This window comes from Anastrepha obliqua, chromosome 3, assembly GCF_027943255.1.
Source record: "Anastrepha obliqua isolate idAnaObli1 chromosome 3, idAnaObli1_1.0, whole genome shotgun sequence".
NCBI classification, from domain to species: domain Eukaryota; kingdom Metazoa; phylum Arthropoda; class Insecta; order Diptera; family Tephritidae; genus Anastrepha; species Anastrepha obliqua.
In genome coordinates, this window is record NC_072894.1 from 25,144,593 (window position 1) to 25,164,614 (window position 20,022).

Sequence of the window (20,022 nt, forward strand, 5' to 3'; positions counted from 1 at the left end):
ATTAGTTAATAAAAATAGATTTAGAAGTACTCAAGATGTCACCTTTGCCAAGGTTTTTTCAAGTTTTTGAAATTAGATTTAAATAAATTATCTCGCATTTTTATAGGTAATTTGTAATTAATACCTTATTTTACTTTAAAATCATTCAGTTTGTTTGCTCTCTGCGAATGTTATTTTTTATTGATCATTTGTCGTTCTGAAACGGCATTCTCGCTTTTGAAAAAGTAGCTAACATAGTAAGCACTTCAAAGGCAATCCGAATATATGATTATTGAATTTGCCTATTTACCGTGTGTTTTAGGTTTTGTTACTCCCAAATAGCGCAAACTTAATTTTTTTTGATGTTCTCAGCTATATAAGTAGGTGCAAGTGAATTACAAAAACAGAAAAAACAAAAAAAAAAAATACATTCTTTCGCCACCCTTTTGTATCCTTATTTAATCCTCAATTTTATTCCACTTCACTATTGACTCTCGCCAAAGAATGCTTATTGAATTGTGAGGCAGAACTCCACTTCGGTTTGCTTGTGAGAATTTTCCTACTTTTGTAACAAATTTAGGTCACTGGAGATTATTATTATTGCAGTTTTTTGTACTCTGTAGTGGAAAGTTTTCTATGCGGAAATACAAAGAATAATAAAAACTCACATGAATTGAGGATGATGAGTTATAAGTATACATATGCATTACATTTACACAAAAACAGGGTGGTCCATATAGTGCTTTTGTTTTTAATCATACACTACGACGGTCGCGTGGTTGGTGCGTGATTACCATTCGGAATTCAGAGAAAACATAGGTTCGAATCTCGGTGAAACACCAAAAAGAAGAAAAAGTTTTTTAGTTTTCTAACGAAGTACATTTTCATCTGGCCGGCTATGCTAACAAGCAAAACTGGCACGCCTGCAGAAAAGAAAATCCGCTCCCAATAGTCGAGAAGTCTATGTATCCTCAGAGCGCAAATTTGGGTGTGAATTGTGGATCTGTGGCTTCATTGACCCTTTTTTAATGCTGCTGGTAACACCATTTCGGTCAACGGTGAGCGCTACAGAGACATGGTAAACGATTTATTTTGACCAAAACGTGGTTTTGGACGATCTCTGTTGGTGATGTAAATTGTCCATCTCTTTGCTGCGATTTGATGCCGTCAAACTTTTTGTTGCATTAATGATGTATGCAGTACTGCGAGCTCATCCGAGGTAGCGTCATGAATGAAATCGTGAAAAGTTGATTCTTGTTAAAATAAATATTTTGCGCGTATATTTCTGTTAGCTGTTTGGCCGAGCCCCACCTTATATGATGGCAGTTTTAAGTCAACTCTGAACGGCAAATGGCTTTTTACGAGGGAATAAAATACGCTCGGAAGTTTGCCAAGCCCTGCCAAGTGATTCTTGGTAATTTGTTTTAATTTGTAAAAATAAACCACGAATGGGACTATCCTGTACATTGTCCTCATACTAAAAGTGTTGTATGCACATTTATAGACATATACAGACACTTATACATATATGAATAGAATTTAATCAGCGAGTTTGATATGAGGTCAAAGACTTTTTCTTTCTTTTCTTGCCTTTTCTTAATGCCGTTTTCACTATTTATATGTCTTTTGTTTGAAAAACAATTTGCCAACTAGACCAAAGTGATATAATTTTAATTATTTGATATTTTAAATTATATTTTTATTGTACAGACGTTAAATTCCTTAAAAACTTTAAATCGGTACTTTGGTTTATGAAAATATTCAGAACAGCACGAGGAGTAATTTGACATTCTTGGAAAGCACTGCTGAGTTATTAAAATGATTTGTGACATATTTTAAGCTTTGCTGCTATTGGATTGATATTTTCAAGTTATTTGAGGCAACTAAATCTTGTTTGTGCTGTACGTCTTCATGTTTTTCCACAAGTAGAGGGACTTACGGTTATAAGCTGACTCCGGACGGCAGATGGTTTCTTATTAGCAGCTTATTGTAGATGCAGAATACACTCAGAGGTTTGTCATTGTCTGCCGAGGGGCAATAGCTATTAGAAAAAACGTTTTCTATCATTTGGTGTTTCATGAATGGAGATTCGTGTACTTCCGACTGCTAGTCAACCAATAACACATTCGGCTACGATGGTCGAGTATATAAATGGTAATATTGTAAATAACTTACTTTTTCGAGCCGATGATAGTTAAAGGAAACAGAGCTAAATTTCAGGAAGCTTTTTTTAAGAAATATTTTAAAAATGTCATTGGCTTAAATTCAATTAAATTAAATTTTGGAATAAATTAAACAGAGAATCAGTTAGAGCGGAACATAATATTATATATAACTAAAAAAATGCCCTTAGGGCCGGCATTTGTGGAGCAATATTAAGACACACACCACCAATTGGAGGAGAAGGTCGACCAAAAACCAAACAAGGGTAGTGAGGCTATTATCGTCAACGGTGTTCGCTAAAAACAGGCTGTTATAAATTTCCTTTGGCTCAAAATCGCATACTACGATGGAAATTTTGCATAAACAATTTGAGAGCATATTTATCTCTCGCGTAGTTGACAAAGTCGCGGGCGCTCAGGCACAATTTTTTATAAGAGCGTACAATTGCTGGCGTATGCCGATGATAACAACCGCGCTGTTAGTTCTGCCTTCTCCAAACTGGATAAAGAGGCAAAGCGAATGGGTTTGGTGGTGAACGAGGACAAAACGAAGTACCTCCTGTCTTCAAACAAACAGTCGGCGCACTCGCGTATCGGTACCCACGTCACTGTTGACAGTTATAATTTTGAGGTTGTAAAAGACTTCGTGTATTTAGGAACCAGCATTAACACCGATAACAATGTCAGCCTTGAAATCCAACGTAGAATCTCTCTTGCCAACAAGTGCTACTTTGAACTAAGTAGGCAATTGAGCAGTAAAGTCCTCTCTCGACGAATAAAACTAACAGTCTAAACGGCTCTCATCATGCCCGTCCTAACGTATGGCGCAGAAGCTTGGACGATGACAACATCCGATGAAGCGACGCTTGGAGTATTCGAGAGAAATATTCTGCGCAAGATTTTTGGACCTTTGCACGTTGGCAAAGGCGAATATCGCAGGCGATAGAACGATGACCTGTATCAGCTTTACGACGACATAGACATAGCGCAGCGAATAAAGATCCAGTGGCTACGTTGGCTTGGTCATGTCGTCCGAATGGATACAAACGCTCCGGCTCTGAAAGTGTTCGGTGCGGTACCAGCTGGTGGTAGCAGAGGAAGAGGAAGGCCTCCTCTGCGTTGGAAAGATCAGGTGGAGAAGGACTTGGCTTCACTTGGTGTGTCCAACTGGCGCCGGTTAGCACGAGAAAGAAACGACTGGCGCGCTTTGTTAATCTCGGCCAAAATCGCGTAAGCGGTTATCGCGCCAATTGAGAAGAAGAGAAGCGGACATAGCGCATCTAAAACTAACGAAGCTCTGCTCGTTTATTAAAGCTACGGGATGGTTTCAAAAGGAACCTGTAGGGTAAGGTTAAGCTCTGCTGGCATCACAATGGATCTACGAAAGGTCTAAGTGTATCGCTACGACAACCACCCAACCTACCTACCTATCTTGCCACTCTTATTCCATTTAAAAAGGAATGGAGTAGGCTACTAATCTTAGATTTTTCTTTTAATGACAATATCGCTATTCTTTCGGTTAGCCAAGCTGCAATTCTGGCACTGGATTCAGCTGCAACAACCTCTAAACTGGTAGAACAAAGCAGAAGTAGCCTTACCACCTTGAGTGAAAACTCTAAAGTTACCTTAATCCGGGTTCAGGAACATCGAAGCATTGAAAGGTAACGAAAAAACAGATGAACTGGCTAGAGGGCGATCTGTCATGAGCAACATTCGTGCAGAATCGGTATTCACACCATTAGGTGCAGTCAAGAATAAGATTTTCTTAAAATACCTCCGAATCACGGATTGTAGATGGAGAAACCAGACAACATGCAAAATGAGCAGAACGTTAAAGCCCACCTACAACCACAAGCAATCGTCAACATTGATGAACTGGAGAAAAAGGAAACTATCCTCCATTTCCTCTGTGAAACCATTGTTCGAGAGTCTTGAGCAACTGTCTGGTTTAGATGTCAACAACAATAAGGTTCCTGAACCGCACAGACTGGATATAGTCATGCAGTTAATAACCGTTAAACAAGTTGGTGACGAGGCTGTGTGGCAGTAAAATGGTGCAGAAACACTAGTTGCGTTCTGGACGAACCATCACCTAAACCAACCAGCCAACCGAGTAATAACTCGAATTAATTTGCCGAATTTTGGTTTGACTGATAAGATGTTATCTTACTTCGGTTATGTTAAATTATATGAAAGCTCCGAAGGATGATAAGACATTGGCTGACCCAGCATTTTCTGAGCTGCCTCCAGGCGTATTTATCCATTTATGCTTTTTTTTTAGGGGATAGCATAACAAACTAAAGTGCCATCAATTTGTTTTCAGTGGTGTGAACAGTCCCTTTGCTTAGTTTACATATCGAAGAATCGAATTTGAAATTCTTCACTGCTTTTAACTTACCTTCAAATACTTATATGTAAGTATAACAGATTTTAAAATAAATAAATATGTAAAAATTTTTGTGTACTTGGAAATATTTTTATTTACAACGATGTGTTACTATGTAATAGTCGTGTAGACGAGTCTCTCAGACATCTTCGACAAAGGTTTCACGTGCATAATTTATAGAATAACTAAGTAAAATTTTATTGATTCTTGCAAGTGTAGGTTTTTCACACATTTGATATTTCCCGTGGCATATTTTATGCTATGGCTATGTAAATAAGAATGTGTGTGTGACGGTTCGCTACTTTGGGTATATTCCGCACGAGTTGCTTTGCAATATCATTGTTGTTATTGTATAAAGTCGTAAAGATTTGTTTATCTAATTAGCGTTTTTTTAGTATTTTTATCATTACATAACTTTTATTTTTAGCCTTTATACGTATTTCCGTTTAGATAATGAAGTATACATATACCGTATGTATGTATATATGTATGTAGCAATCTGTAAATGTTTTTTTTCGCTATTTATTTCTTAGTATTGTCGTGTGCTTTATTCATTTCGCTAAGACTGTATTAACGGGTGTCTGTTTAAGTTTCGCGTAAAATGTCTAGTTTGTTGGAATTAGTTAATTAAGTATTGAGTTGATAAAGTGGCACAAAAAAATTTGCAAAAAGTATTTCCTTAATAGTGTAAAAATTTATTTATTAATTAATTTATTTTTCAAGTGCAATATTCTTATTATTATTTAATTTTCATTAAGATACAAATTTGTTTGCGACGTGAAACCGAATATTTACAATTGATAACTTATATTATATATACACAGCTGTTCACATCTAAATAGGATGAATAAATGCAAGCACAAGGAAGCCAATTATCATACTTAACTAGATTATTTACTAAAATTTTTCCACTGAGAAATTAATACCCAATTTTAATACATACACATACATATAAGTATCGAAGATAATTTCTTACGTTTACATATATTCATAAAGACATATACATACATGGTGGCGCTTACATCTTTTCTGAGTGTTTAACCGACCTGGGTATTTGTTGTGTGTGTCTTGATCTTTTACTCGACAGATGGTTTGTATTTTTTATGAGGAGCTTTTTAATGGTAGAAATACACTCGGAGGCGTGCCATTATCTGTCGAGGGGCAACCGCTATTCGAAAGAACGTTTTCTATCAACTGGTGTTTTATGCATGGAATTTCGTACCTGTGCACTTCCAAATGGTAATCGCCCAACAAGCAAGCCCGCTCAGGAATTATATGAACATAGAACTTAATTACGTGTACGTATAAATAATTTTTAAATAAAATTATGCGCTATTTTCTGAACTCATTAGTAAATCAAAAAATATTATATGTACAACTTTGAAAAAAAATTTTGTAATTTGAAAGTATTTTGAAATTTGTAACACCATATTGAAACATGACTGTTAAGTGCTATCCGATATGAAAATGATATTTATCACAGATGTTTTGATGCAATTATGTCAATTATGTTGCTCCTTTGGCTAGAGTCTTATCTGAGTTAAATGCTGTCCTTATTCGGACCCCTCCCTGACTTGCGGAGCAGGCCGGAAGCTATAATATGATTAATTTAAAAAGTTATTAAGATTTTTTCCAAGAGTTAGTAAGAATTTTGCTCGTTTAGTCGTTTAGCTGAATAAAGGAATAAATAAAAAAAAATAAAAAATATGTGCTTATCTGTGTATATATTTACAAGCATTGTCGCTTTCAATGCAATTTAAAAATATAAATTCTATAGATGTGCCTGCGTATGCACCCGTGTGTGTGCGTGAGTTTTCGTTTGGTGCTTATCTAATGCGAAACTTATAAATAGCTGGATTTACAATACACTTGATGATTAATTTGCTTGTCTCTTTCAATTATGATGCGCATAATAGATCCCGTGTATGTACTTACAAGTATATCGTACATACATTCAAAAACTTTCTACAATGGATTATATGAGTACGTCATTTCAATGCAAACCAACAACAAAGAACTCTTGAACAGTCTACTAGTCGTACAATATATGCTTGTACTCTTAATAATCGTATAGGCAAAAACGCCTTCTATTTCGGTCTCATACATTTATGTTTTACGAGTATCTTATATGAACACTTTATTGGTATCTAGTTTTATTCTACGCTGCTGAAAGCCAATGCCGGGAATATCAACGCCTTGCATACTGACAGCAGACAGCGCTGCGAGGCACTCGCTGCGTCGGTAGACCGGATATGCCCTTCAGATACGTATAGGAGATGGGTTGGCGCAGTATACGTTGCGGTGGTGGCTTCGTTTTGCCTTTCGATGACTTTAATGTCGCCGACGCTGCAGTTTTGTTTGATGCTGACGAAAAATGTAAACTTGAAGCGGAATATGACGTATTACAGCCACCACCTCCCGTTTGCGATTTTCTATTTAACTCAATATTAGAATTATATTTGAGTACCGATTTGATAGTTGTATTACTGTTGTTGGTGGTGCATTGTGTGTGCTCTGCGGCTAGGGGCGTGATATTCGAAGTAGCTCCGCCGCATGATAATGAACGTGTTGATAGTGAGAAACTTTCGAATGCGCGTCGTATGGAAGATGTGGAACGGCGATGAAAACGTGATAAGTTCGCTCGTGCACTGAGGGGTCGTTCCTTCAATGTTGGCAATTTGGCAGTAGCTGTTGGTGAATGTGTCTGCTGTTCTTGTGGTTCCTCCATATCGGTTGTGCTGCTCGTCTCGCTGGAAGCGCACGAAATATGTTCACTGCTCGAGCCTTGGCTGTCCTTCATGCAAGCGGTACTTGTTTGCAAGTGTGTTTCATGGTTATTGTTGCGACTGCTGCTTACAGTATTTTCGCCGTTTGGCGCACATAACGATGACGTCGCAGATACACCGATTGAGCGTTGCATCGACATTATTGCACCTGTAGTCGAGGAACACGAATCGGTCGAGTCATCTTCGGCAGCGCTGAAAACTGGGTCATCGCTGGAGCGCAGCAGGCCAAAGCGGCGGCTGAGTTGGTGAAAGAAGCTCATGTTGCGCTCGTAGCGTGGAGTTGGCGAAGTACTGTGTGCACTGTTGGCTCCGGGCGATAGGCTGCATGGTGGCATGTCCTTGCTGAGTTCAGTTTGCTCTGTCATTGTTGTAGTGCAGTTAGCGGTGTCCATGGCTGCACTTAGTTCAGCCAGTGCTCCGGTTTGACTTAGGGTGGTTAAGGATGACGCTGCTATGGCTGAAGTGGCACTTTTATAATGCGGCAGATCGGCGAAGCAGACGTGCAAAGTGCCCATCGCTTGCGAGGTGCACTGAACTCGATTTATGTGAACAAATTTTAGTTTTTGTGTTATTGAAAAACGTAGTAGGCACGGCAATAGTGAATATTTTGACACTATACAAAATTTAATTAAGAGATTTTTTTTAATATTTTTAACTGCTGGTGTATGCTTTTTATAATATAATGTTTTGCGTTTTCATGCTTTCTTAGACGATTTATTTCAATTTGATGGTTTAAAGCACATTTTTTTTATTTACATATATTTTTGCTTTATTCCGATTTTTTAGCGTATATTTGTATTCCTTGTTATTGTCTAGCGCGTTTAGCCGGCTTCGCTTTTTGTGTAAACACTGGTGCTTTCCTGCAGCGTATGACATTGTTTTCGGTATGCGGCTTCTTTATATAGATTAGGCTGGCATGCGTTGCAAGTCTGCAAAGCATCTGCAAAGAAAAAAATTCAGGTCGCTCTTCGGTTCTCCGCTTAAACCGCGCAGGATTGTAATATGCGTGAGAGAAATATTTCTTATTGCTTTGCTTCAAATATGAATAGTAAATGCTTTTTTAGACAGAGTTGCCAATAAGCAAAAAAATATAAATAAATGTTAGGTGCAGTTAAGCGCTGGATGATAATACACAAATATACATATTTACACGAGTTGCAAAAGTACAGTCCAGCTCGGCTAACTCAGCAATGGCAGTATTGACGTAAACTTTCATTGATTTACAAATTTAAGCAAATAAAGAACAAACTCAAGTGGTGTTGGTTAAAACGCAAATACTCCAAGTTCTTTCATGATAAATCGCAGTAGTGCCATAGTTGAACTCACAAGAAGTTGTATAGCTTCATATGAGTTGGATTCTACTGGGCTTATATGTATATGCGAGTTGTGTTGCTGCTTTTGAAGAAAGTACATAATCGACATCTGTTCGTTTTAAACTCAAGATGCTCAAAAGAATACAGCTATAGTCACACTAGTTTACGGTCTCAGTAACTTTTTGGTGAAAAACAAAAAAAATAAATCGGTTACCTTGTTTTTGTAACACGCCATTTGAGGAAATGTATTAATTGCTGTATTCTTATGCATCCGACTAGCAAAAAGAACACTTGAAATCAGGTTATATTTCACATGATTAGATTTGCTCCATTTTGTTTCGTTTTATTACTGTATCCAGCAGTGAGACTCTTCATTTTTTTCAAGGCGAATCCATACAAGGTGTAAAAGTAGAAAATCCAAATTTGCTTGTTTTTTCACGTACATATTTTGGTTTGCAATTTGTTAGCTTTAGTATCGAAATTCTATCAAAAAGAATGCACCACAAGGTTGGAAGTTCAAAATTAGCAATTGTAAATATAATGTAATTAATTGCATATATTAATAAAATTACGAAATGTTTTTTTTAAATTTTATGATGTCTTATATTTCGAGCTCATACTTTTTAATGCGTAGTAAATCTGATGCGTTGATCGGAAGCACGATTTCTGAATATTGTTTGTATTATGTTAAGGGTTTAAAATGCTAAATCAGAATCATATGACGAATCAAACATAGAATACGAGTACATTTTATATATCACATTTTTTTAGTTTTTTTGGGGTATGTATCTTCTTCAATACTTTTCTCGCATTCTGAACCTCTTCCTAAGAGCCCGTCTAATTCTATTGACGGGCCGGTACAGATACAAAGTAAAGGTAATAAACACAATGAATTTTGAGTGATACAATTAAAAGCTAGAATTGAAATAAAAATTTTCTCTAACCAACCTAATAAACACGCCTATGAAGACAGGTATACTAAATCAATTATATCGTTCGATAGAGGGAAACTCTACCCAAATCTAACTCTTAATGATGCTTGCAGGAAATTTTATGAGCCGGGTACAAGAGAAACCCTGGAGCATTTTCTATGTTGCTCTCCGGTTCACTCGAAAACTAGACAATGCTACCTGTGTGCTCTCAGTTTTGAAAGACTAGAATGTATCGCTGAACTAGAGCTTGAGCGACTCCTGAAATTCGCGAGCAGTACACGCATTTTGAGTGATACATCTTTTCGTTAAAATAGGACTCGTTAGGAAAACAGCCGAAAGAAGATGGAAGCAGGTAAATACGTGTAGTACTACAAGAAAAACATGGCCGTCGTACAACATCTAGAGGACGAATTACCTTTTAGCATGCTCTCGGCCAAACATTTCACTTTAACTGCAACCCTTACAGGTCACTGGAAAGTCGGGAATCACGCAGCCAGACACTTAACCTCCCCTTCAATCCCATCTGCAGAAGCTGTGAAAGGGGTAGGTGTGCAAGAAAGTCTCTTCCACTATCTATGCGAATGTCCAGGTCTAGCTAGTGCAAGACTTTGCTCGTTCGGCAAGCCCTTCTTACAGCAAATCAATGAAATCTCAGACGTAGAGATAAAAAGTTGGCTGTTATACTTAGATCTAACGAAATGGATCTGACTTAAAACAAAAAGACATCATCACACGAGAACAGTGGTAGTAGAATGGCGCTAGTCGCTAATTACGAATATTTCAGCATGAATACCCAACCACTACAACAACAACATGACTCTGATCTGGTATCGGTGTGGTCATCAAAATGGTCTCTGCGTGGCTCCGGTTAGCCAGTATAATCTAACCTAACTTTAATTAATAACTTTTTCCTACATTTGTTTTTGTTAAAGCAGGAAAAAATGTTCATCTAATACGAGGTCTGTTAAAAAAATGAGGTGAATTTTGAAATTTCGGGGGCTACGTACATTCGATTTTCGATTATTATTTTGGTATACTCGTCTCGAAGATATGTTCACGGTTTTAACAATATGCGATCTTTAGTTTGTTTGTGAGAGGCATAAATAAGAAAAGTGTTTTGCGTGTTGTCTAATCGGCCTATTCAAATCTATCAGGTTATATTGGAAAAATCTAATACAACTATTAGTCCGGGAGCCCGGGGTCGATTTTGGACTGCGTTTTTATACCGTTAAATTCTTGACTATACTTCTGATTTAGCTTTCATGAATAACGAAAGTGAACGTCAGCTGGCGCACCCGCGGTGGGTGTGATTGTGGGAGGGTACGAAACGTGTCGAAAAAAAATTTCTACCAATCATTTTATACCGGCTGAAATTTTTTTCATGCAATGTTGACATTTAGTAGAATAAATAAAAAATAGTCAGCTGCGCGGTAGAGGGGGGAAAACACGTCTGCTGAACAGGTGAACTTGTAAAAAAAATTGAAAAGTAAAACTACTTTATGCCGCTTGATATTTTTTACATAATTTTGGAGACATATGAATATATAATAATGATGGTCAGCTGCTTTTATAGCGGTCGGAGGACCGTTAGCCGAAGTAAGAATGTATCATTTCGTTCATACATCTCGGCGGTGCGCGGAATTTTCAATGCTTCGGCTGACGGTCTTCCCACCGCTTCCAAAATTATTTAAAAAAATATCAAGCGGCATAAAGTAGTTTTACTTTTCCATTTTTTTTACAAGTTGGCCTGATCAGCTGACGTATTTTCCACTCACTACGGCGCGGCTGACTATTTTTTTTATTCCACTAAATGTCAACAATACACAAAAAAAATTTCAGCCGGTATTAAATGAGTTGTTATAAATTTTTTTCGACACGTTTCGCAGCATCCCACGCACGTACCCGTTTCGTCCTCCATTGGATGGCGTCTGCCTTTAGTATTAAAATCAGTCGGCATGAGATGATGAGGTCAAAATGACCACTGGCTTCTGGATTATATCCGCCGTTTGGTGTTACACTAAATCGAAGGGAAGACTGCAAAAAAAAATCTTGATAATTTGAGAAAGATGTATGTATATATATTTTGGTTTAAGCAATTCGCATTTTTTTTTACTAAAATATATCTTTTATACTTTCTAAAATCAATTTAAGGAATTTTATGATTTTTAAAAGCGTTTCAGTCGTCTTGACCTCCTGTTTTTAGACATATCTCTTATTTTTGTAATATATCGCTCTTCAAAGCGTTTCAGCTTTTACTATTTACTCCAAAAGTTTTCTTTTTCAGTATCTCTCTCTCTCTCGCTCTCGCTCTCTCTCTATCTCTCTCTCTGCATATTTCTTATTCATTCTCATACTTTTGCATTGCACTTCAGATTTCTAAACTCTCATAGGCGTCATTATCCTTTCGCATCTTCTGCGAAAGAAATTGAAGTGCACTAAAAAATTCAAAGCAATCATTGTGTCTGTTGTACTATAGCTATGCTTGTATTTTAATGACCAGCACGATGTAAAAGCAAAGAAAACACTTTACCTGTAACAAAGAAAGTATGTATGTACCTTTTATACGCTTATATGTATATGTATTGTGTTTCTATCCTTGCCTTTAATGTGCGTACATTTGCTTCAACCATGGAAATTTAAGCCGGTATTTACCTAATCCATGCAAAGGTAGGTGTGCGTGTTATTTTTGTATCCATTTGCGGTGCTAAAAATAGCCAAATGCAGTCATTAGGGGATTACAGAATCATTTACAACTTTATGTGATATTCTAAACGCTCTTGCTTTTACATTTGTACGTACACACGAACAACTGTTGAATATTCACAAGCGCATAGTTAGGAGATCTACTTACAGATAAGTTGTATTATTAAAACACCCTAAATTTTGAAATGTATTCATCGCATGCAGATGTGTTTTAAGGAAAGGGTGATTAAATTTCAAGGGCCGATGTTGAATGTCAACCACACCTAAACGTCAACGACACCGTTGGACTTCTTTCTTTGGGGTTATTTGAAAGAAAAGGTGTACGCCGATAAACCAGCAACAATTCAAGAGCTAAAGGATGAGATAATTCGGCACATTAACGGCATAGAACCTTAATTATACCTCAGCGTCATCGAAAATTTGGATCATCGGAAGGAGGTGTGCCGCCGAGGCCACGGTGGCCATTGGTCGATATTTTGTTCCATACGTAATTGAGCCATACTAGTATTATCATAATAAAGAGAAGTGACAATAATTTCCTTAAAAGCTTTTATTTGATTCGAAATCAACACCGACCCTTGAAACTTAACCACCCTTTATAAAAAAAGCATTTATTTCGTGAATGCGCCACAACCGTAGTGAGTAAGTAGCAAAATTGCCCCTTTCTAGTCTCCAAAAAGTAAATTATAAGGTGCCTTCTCTACTTCTGTTACAGTAATTAGCACATTTTTGTGTAAATTTAAATTTAAGTCATTTATATACTCGTATACACACGCGTGCAATTGTGGAGAGCCTACTTTTATAGCTTCGTTTACTGAAAGGATATTTTTAAAACCATTACAGAATATAGATGGAAAGAGGCGCACACACAATTATATACAGGTTTGGTGCGGTACTTGAGGACAACTTGAGAGTAAAACTAATTAGCTTTTGTTTTGAACGAAATTCACTGAAGCCACGAATTTTATGTACTACGTTTACTAAACATATAAAAATGCATAAAAGTATATCTACAAAATCATTTTCATTTGTTGCAATAAACTCCTTGATCCGGGTCTGAAACGATTGCATGTCTGAATCAAATGCTCCTTATTAATTTTTATAATTACGATATTAATCTGAGCCATCATAGAAAAAATGGTGTTCTCAGGATGCTTTCTGGTCTCACGATCAACTACATCCCATACGTGGTAGTCTCGGAAGTTAGGCTACCATAACTTCGGTGCTATCCAGTCATGGAAATTTTCAGCCATCCAATTTTGTGTTGCCATCGCTTTGTGGAAGGAAAAATGTATGGGCTGGCATCGCGTACATATCAATCCAGGGTTTCACTCTACCTTTAGAACCTCGAGATATGCAGGTCAAAATCCTGGAGTAAAGAAACGTTGTGGCATGCCATGCCCTTTGTTGCAAGCACTAAAGTAGCTGGAAACCTCGTGTGCATGACAACAGGAAACTCTTTGGAATTGCAACATAGCCATCTGTCATTCTGGTCACTTTTGCGGTTGATCTTTTGGTCTTGGTAACATTTTTTTTTTTAACAGAAAAACACCGTAACATCTCAGGCGCTTCAGGATGTTTAATTTTGTTTAGAAGCTGTTTTGATCGGATAACTCGCCGTTCTCGTGTTTGCTCCGACATAGATTGTCTTCTGTGTCAACGTAGGATTTATAAAGGAAATCTTCATGGCTAAATCGACGGGTAGGATCCCAAGAAACATTAAACTCCTTCGCAATGATGCTCTTTGGTTTGGAAGGGTCTTCGTCAATGATTGCTTGCACTTGTTGAATAAATTCTGCAGATCGGACAGAGTCAGAATATTACTCGTGTTTTTTGCGTTTGCTTCCCGCATGATGCTTCCAATTCACTGCGAGCCTTATGAATGAATGATCGGCCGCACCTAAGAAAATATGGGATATATTGCGCATATAGCGACGATATAGCGACATGTCTCTTCATTTTTTGAGTTAAGTTGTAGTTCTCCAATTGAAGATGGCTCGAAGACACCATAAGGCATAAGCACTGGAATATTTGGCCCCAGAACGACGGGCAGTTTTCCAAGCATCTTCGAAGCGGAAACACATCTGTCTATGTGCAGAGATAAGCAAAAACAGACATTTTCGGAATGAGCGAATTGACTTTCTGAGCTACAGTCAGGCGGTACTCAAGGCTCTATTATTCTTCTTCCTTCTAATTGGCGCGATAATCGCTTACGCAATATTAGTCGAGTTGATCAAAGCGCGCAAGTCGTTTCTTTCTCGTGCTAACCAGCACCAGTTGCACACAACAAATGAAGCCAAGTCTTTGCCCACCTGATCTTTCCAACACAGAGGAGGCCTTCCTCTGCCTCTGCTACCACCATTTGGTACCGCATCGAATACTTTCAGAGGCGGAGGATTTGTATCCATTCAGACGACATGACCCAGCCAACGTTGCCGCTGGATCTTTATTCGCTGCGCTATGTCTATGTCGTTGTAAAACTCATACAGCTCATTGTTCCATCGCCTGCGATACTCGCCGCGTGCAAAAGGTCAAAAAATTTTCCGGTTAATATTTCTCTCGAACACTCCAAGTGACGCCTCATCGGATGTTCTGCGCCATATGTTACGACTTTACTACTCAATTGCCAACTTAGTCCAAAGTAGGACTTGTTGGCAAGAGAGATTCTCCGTTGGATTTCAGGGCTGCCATTGCTATCGATGTTAATGCTGGTTCCTTATTTCTTTTCACAAAACATATTCACCACTTTGAGGAGCCCGCTTTCAGCCAATAGAATACATACAAATTACTTTCCTGTTGGAACTGAAATCAATTTGGTGTTGATATTTGTTTGATACATTTGGTGCAATTGAATTTATTGAATGTCTGTAATAATGGTATCGCCAAAGAAAGCACACCTCTACATACTCACAACTCACCTTTACTCTATCAAAGTGTCTACATCAGCGGCAAGCTATTGTAGTAGTATCAACGCCATCGTGTCGCGACGACGGCATATCAACAAAGAAAGACGTCAATATAATAGCAAATACTATTAAAAGCATTAATATAAAAAAAATATATAAATACGTACAACATGAAAGTACGTACGGATAAAAGTAGATAAGGATAAATCAATTTGTTGCCCTTAAATGAGATTAATATTTTTGTCTGTTTTCTCGTTGTACCCACACTGATACATTAACATACCTATGTATACATGGATGTGTAGACAAGTGGTGTAGCAATTAACTAGAGATACGGAAAAAATAAAAAGGTAACTGCAAAGTTGAAGTGTTACTAGCCAAAGCGGAAGAATTAGTGGTGTTAGTAGTGAAAAGGTAATGTTGGTGAGCAAGTGATTTATGGTTTTGTTGCGGGTTTTGTTGTGCATTCAGCTGGAAGAAAACTGCTTACGATTATCAAATGGCTTATTCAGGGACATCCGATGTGCAAATCGTCAAACGAAGTATGTATTGAATGTGCTTTATTTAATGATTAGTGAGCACATATATCTACTTGCATAGATACTAAACGCTTGCTTTGATTTAAAATATTGTAAAACATGTAAACATTTAGATTATTTCAAGTTTCACTATTTTTGTTCAAATTGCGGCCATTTACATATGTACATACATTATATGTGAAAAATTACATCATTTAAATGTCCACCATGAACTCGTCTAAATACAGATAAAATCTGTCAAACAGTCGACTCATGAATACCTAATTGTTGAGAACGTCGAGATATCTTTGTTGAAGGTTTTTCGGCAACACGCCCAGTTTTTGGTCTGCCAGTCTTATTTCTAGACAGAATCAGTTTCTTGAAATCTTTTTTGCACGATTATTTCTACAAAAAAAAAACACGAATTTTGCGATTTGATAAATGTCAAAGATGATATAGATACTTCATTTATGAGAGACCCTTTATATTAAATACTTTTCTTTCGGAAACAATTCCTAAACTGTTACACTATTTACTAAGGTGGAGAATTTTTTTTTACTGCCCTGTGGTAAATGGCTTGAAAGCAACGAATCTAGAATCATGATTTAAAACGAAGCTGCCTTGTAGAAACTTTTTATAGGTATTTAGCGAGGTCAGAAAACATATTTTTGCTCATTTGCCAGTGTAAACAAAAATTACCATAAGCGCAAATGATGAAAGCGCCAATAATGGAAGGAACAACTTTGGTGCATTGAACTTTTCTCTGCAGGACTAATGGTTTTATAGCATTGACAGTCGTAGGCGTTAATTTGGATCACCGGGCAGTTAATCTGATTAAAATTATAGTGTGACAGGCGGCTATTACGCGAATTAGTGAACAGCTGAATTATTTATTGGATAGTTTTGTCAGTGAAAGATAGACCGCAGGCAACAAATACGATTAATTCCTTATTAAAAAATTAAATTACAATTCTTCAAACTACTCCGAAAACAATTAATGCAATTGCGAACACGTTAGTGCAAATTAGCATTGCATCTATGTAGTTTTTCTTGTTCTTCTTTTAAAAAAAGTTTGATTAATTTTAATTCACAATAGATTTGAACTGTAATTTTTCGGCAACGAAAATTCCTCTAACCCGCTTAAATTATGAGAATTAAGCCTTGTTAACTCAATAACTGGAGGTAAATCGTAATATTTTCTGCATCCACAGTGAATGCCTCATCAATAATTTTTGTCGTATTCCGTTTAATGGCATTAAGAGCGGAATCGTGCGTTTTAACGGAAATTGACTTATTCTTTAATTTTGATGTACCAGTGATGTCCTCTGTTAAAAGGAAAATCACGGCGGACTTTTAGAATTTTGCGATGTAAATTTCAGGAACGGCTGCACAAATGTACACACGATAAATACACGTTATATAAGAATAGAGATTTTATTTAAATTTGTAGTCGCACACTTTTAACACCAGAACGTATTTTTTTTCAATAATTGGTTGCTCCGATTGCTATGCGTATGTACGTATGTGTGTGCACAAGCGAATGCGTATATGCAATAGTCAAGCGGAGTGACAGTATCCGGCTCGAAGAACCAATAATGAGGCGGTAATAAAACGTTGCGTGGAGAATCCTATATCCTTATTTGTTGCGTCAATAAATGTTGCGGGAAAAATCCAAATCCGTAAACGCTTAAAGGTTTTGTATATGTTGCGTGGAATATCCAACTCAACGGATCAATAAATGATGATGAGGGAATCGAAATGAGTTTTCAAAATATAAGATCTTTTCAAATGTTTCAAATTACATTTTACCTACAACCTTTATTTTCCAAAATTTTCCCTTATATACATATTTATTTGCAAGTAAGTAAGCAGCTGTCTCGCTCCCTCTTGACAAATCGGCTCCCTTATTTGAAAACATGTTGCTTCTTTACAAATATACCTACATTTATTACGAAAAAACTTTTAAATTGTAGTAGAAATTAAACTTTTGGTGCAAATTATGTGGTCGGCAACATCGTTTTCACTGACGCTTGCTTTGTTATTATTCGTTGGAAATCATTTATCTGCTTGTAAACGTTCAAGTAAGTATAATAATAAAAGCTAATTATTTTGTAAATTAATGTCATTTTTCACTATTTAAGTCGATTATGTTTTACATATGGTGGTAGTCGATTATTTGGAGTCGCCTTTCTGCTGCAGAAAACTACCGGTTGGTGAATTTTCATACACGTAAGTCCAGATCAGACATTTGTATAAATTCTTATTAAACTTTTTCATTCATAGGTTTTTAGATCAGCGTTTTTGCAATTATAATAGTGACCACCTTACATAATATACAATACATAAACTACAGTTAGTAAGTTCTGTTAGAATATTTGCTAATAAATTGGTTTTAAAAGTTTTTATTTGTAGGACTTCACAGACGAACAAGTGCAGCGGAAGGTGTGTGTTGAAGAGCTGGTTTTTAGAAACGGAGGCAAGTATGCGCGTATTTCTACCATCGTCACATGTGGTGTTACGGACAATTTCATAGATGACATTGATCGTGCTGTGAATGATGGTGCAAATACCTAGTTAAGTGTTTCACATGTCACGGTCATTATGTGCCTAGTTCTGCTACCACTGAAATCAATTTGGCTTCCGAACTAGCTCTTCACGTCGATACCCTACCCGATCTAGAACAATATGCTGTACGTAGATGCATGCGCAACACCTACACGAGCAAGTCCTCGCGCTTTACGTCTACATTTACACGTAAGTTGTATATAGTTGTGATATATTTATGAATTAACAATTTTTAAGATTTTTGGTTTACAGGTTTTTAATTTCTGCCCGAATCATCGCAATTACTAAAAGTGGATTATATTATCAATATAGAAAATTTTCGAAATTAGTTTTAGACTATATGAATATATTTTCCTAACTCTTACTAATATTAGGGACGCCAAGTATATTAAGGTAGACAAATTTTAAACAATAAAATAATAAATTTGTAATTTTTTCAATTTTATATTAACTCTTCTAACTCCAATGTTTTTCTTATGTGTAGAAATGATCGACTGAACTTCTGCTTTCGCAATGTCTTTACGGTAACAAATGGGCATACATATATTGTTATTCTCGAAATACGAAATTAAATTTTCTGTTTTATCTCATTCCTGTCGTTAACATATCATGGCAGCCAAATCTATATCAAATTCAATGGTTTAACAAGTTACTCTCTCAATGCATATGAAGGATGCTAAAAGTCAGTATTTATTTTAGGAATAAAAGTTTGTAAAAACAGTTATGAAACGTACATTTACGTTCGTACGATACTGAAATGAGGAAATTTGCAACACGTCGTAATGCAAAGGTTACTAAACATGGCTTTATATGCATAAGAGTGAAATAATTGTCCAAAATATTTTTGTTTACTAGCTGCATTTCCATTTTAATGTTATGAAAATACTCCTTTAGAGACTCCATTTTTTTTACTTTTGTCTCGTTTCTCATCTAACTAATACGAGTATTTGTTTTACCACTGCGAACTAACTTAAAACACATACAGAAGTAACATCACATATTTCTGCGTGCTCTTGTGTTAGATAAATATCGAAAATATTCTAAATAAATATTATATTCGCTTTAAAACAAAAACAATAATTTTTCTGTTGTTTTGTTTTAAGGTAGAAGTAATAACCAATATACTTAGTTTTTCTCTTATTATAGGACTAATTAGCTACTTTAAGTACTTTTTTACTACCTTTAGGCAAGAAGGGGAAAACATTTTTCCCTCTTTCTCATCCTTCGTAAATGCAGTCCTAAAATAAGGGAGTGTCAAAGCGCCCTTGTCATTACTTACCTAACCTTCTATAATTGAATCATGCAATCAACCTACATGCATATTTTCATAGAAAATTATTACAAATAGCAAGATTTGAAAAACCTTTTAGGTGTTTATAATAAAAACATATTTGACAAAAGCGGTAAGTTCTATGCATGTTTGCATGCACTCAACAAGCCTAGTTGTTAATCCGCATTAGTTGCACTTAATTCCTATGATAATTCCGAATTAAGTCGTTAATCACGATTAACGGCATCGTCTATATAGGCTATTATGAAAAAACAGTTAAATTTGAAATGGTCCTTTTGACTGAAAAAAACATCTTTTTTTTTTACAATGCATTCATACAACTAAGAGATAATCGAAAGCCTGATAATACATAGGTATATAATTACACACATAATTTGTATTTCCGTTTTTAAAAATTGGTGTAACAAAAGTCAATTTCCACTCACACAATAAAATTACCTGTTTATAATGATTTGTTGAAGATCAACTGGAACGGGTAGGA

General features: G+C 36.4%; 1 protein-coding gene across 1 annotated transcript; it reads right to left on the reverse strand.

Moving 5' to 3' along the window:
* Nucleotides 1-6,674: 6,674 nt before the first annotated feature.
* LOC129242463 (polycomb protein Scm) lies at nucleotides 6,675-7,852 on the reverse strand. The gene has a single exon (XM_054879108.1). It carries the CDS (start codon nucleotides 7,826-7,828, stop codon nucleotides 6,716-6,718), a length of 1,113 nt encoding a protein of 370 aa, XP_054735083.1. The 5' UTR covers nucleotides 7,829-7,852; the 3' UTR covers nucleotides 6,675-6,715.
* Nucleotides 7,853-20,022: the final 12,170 nt, after the last annotated feature.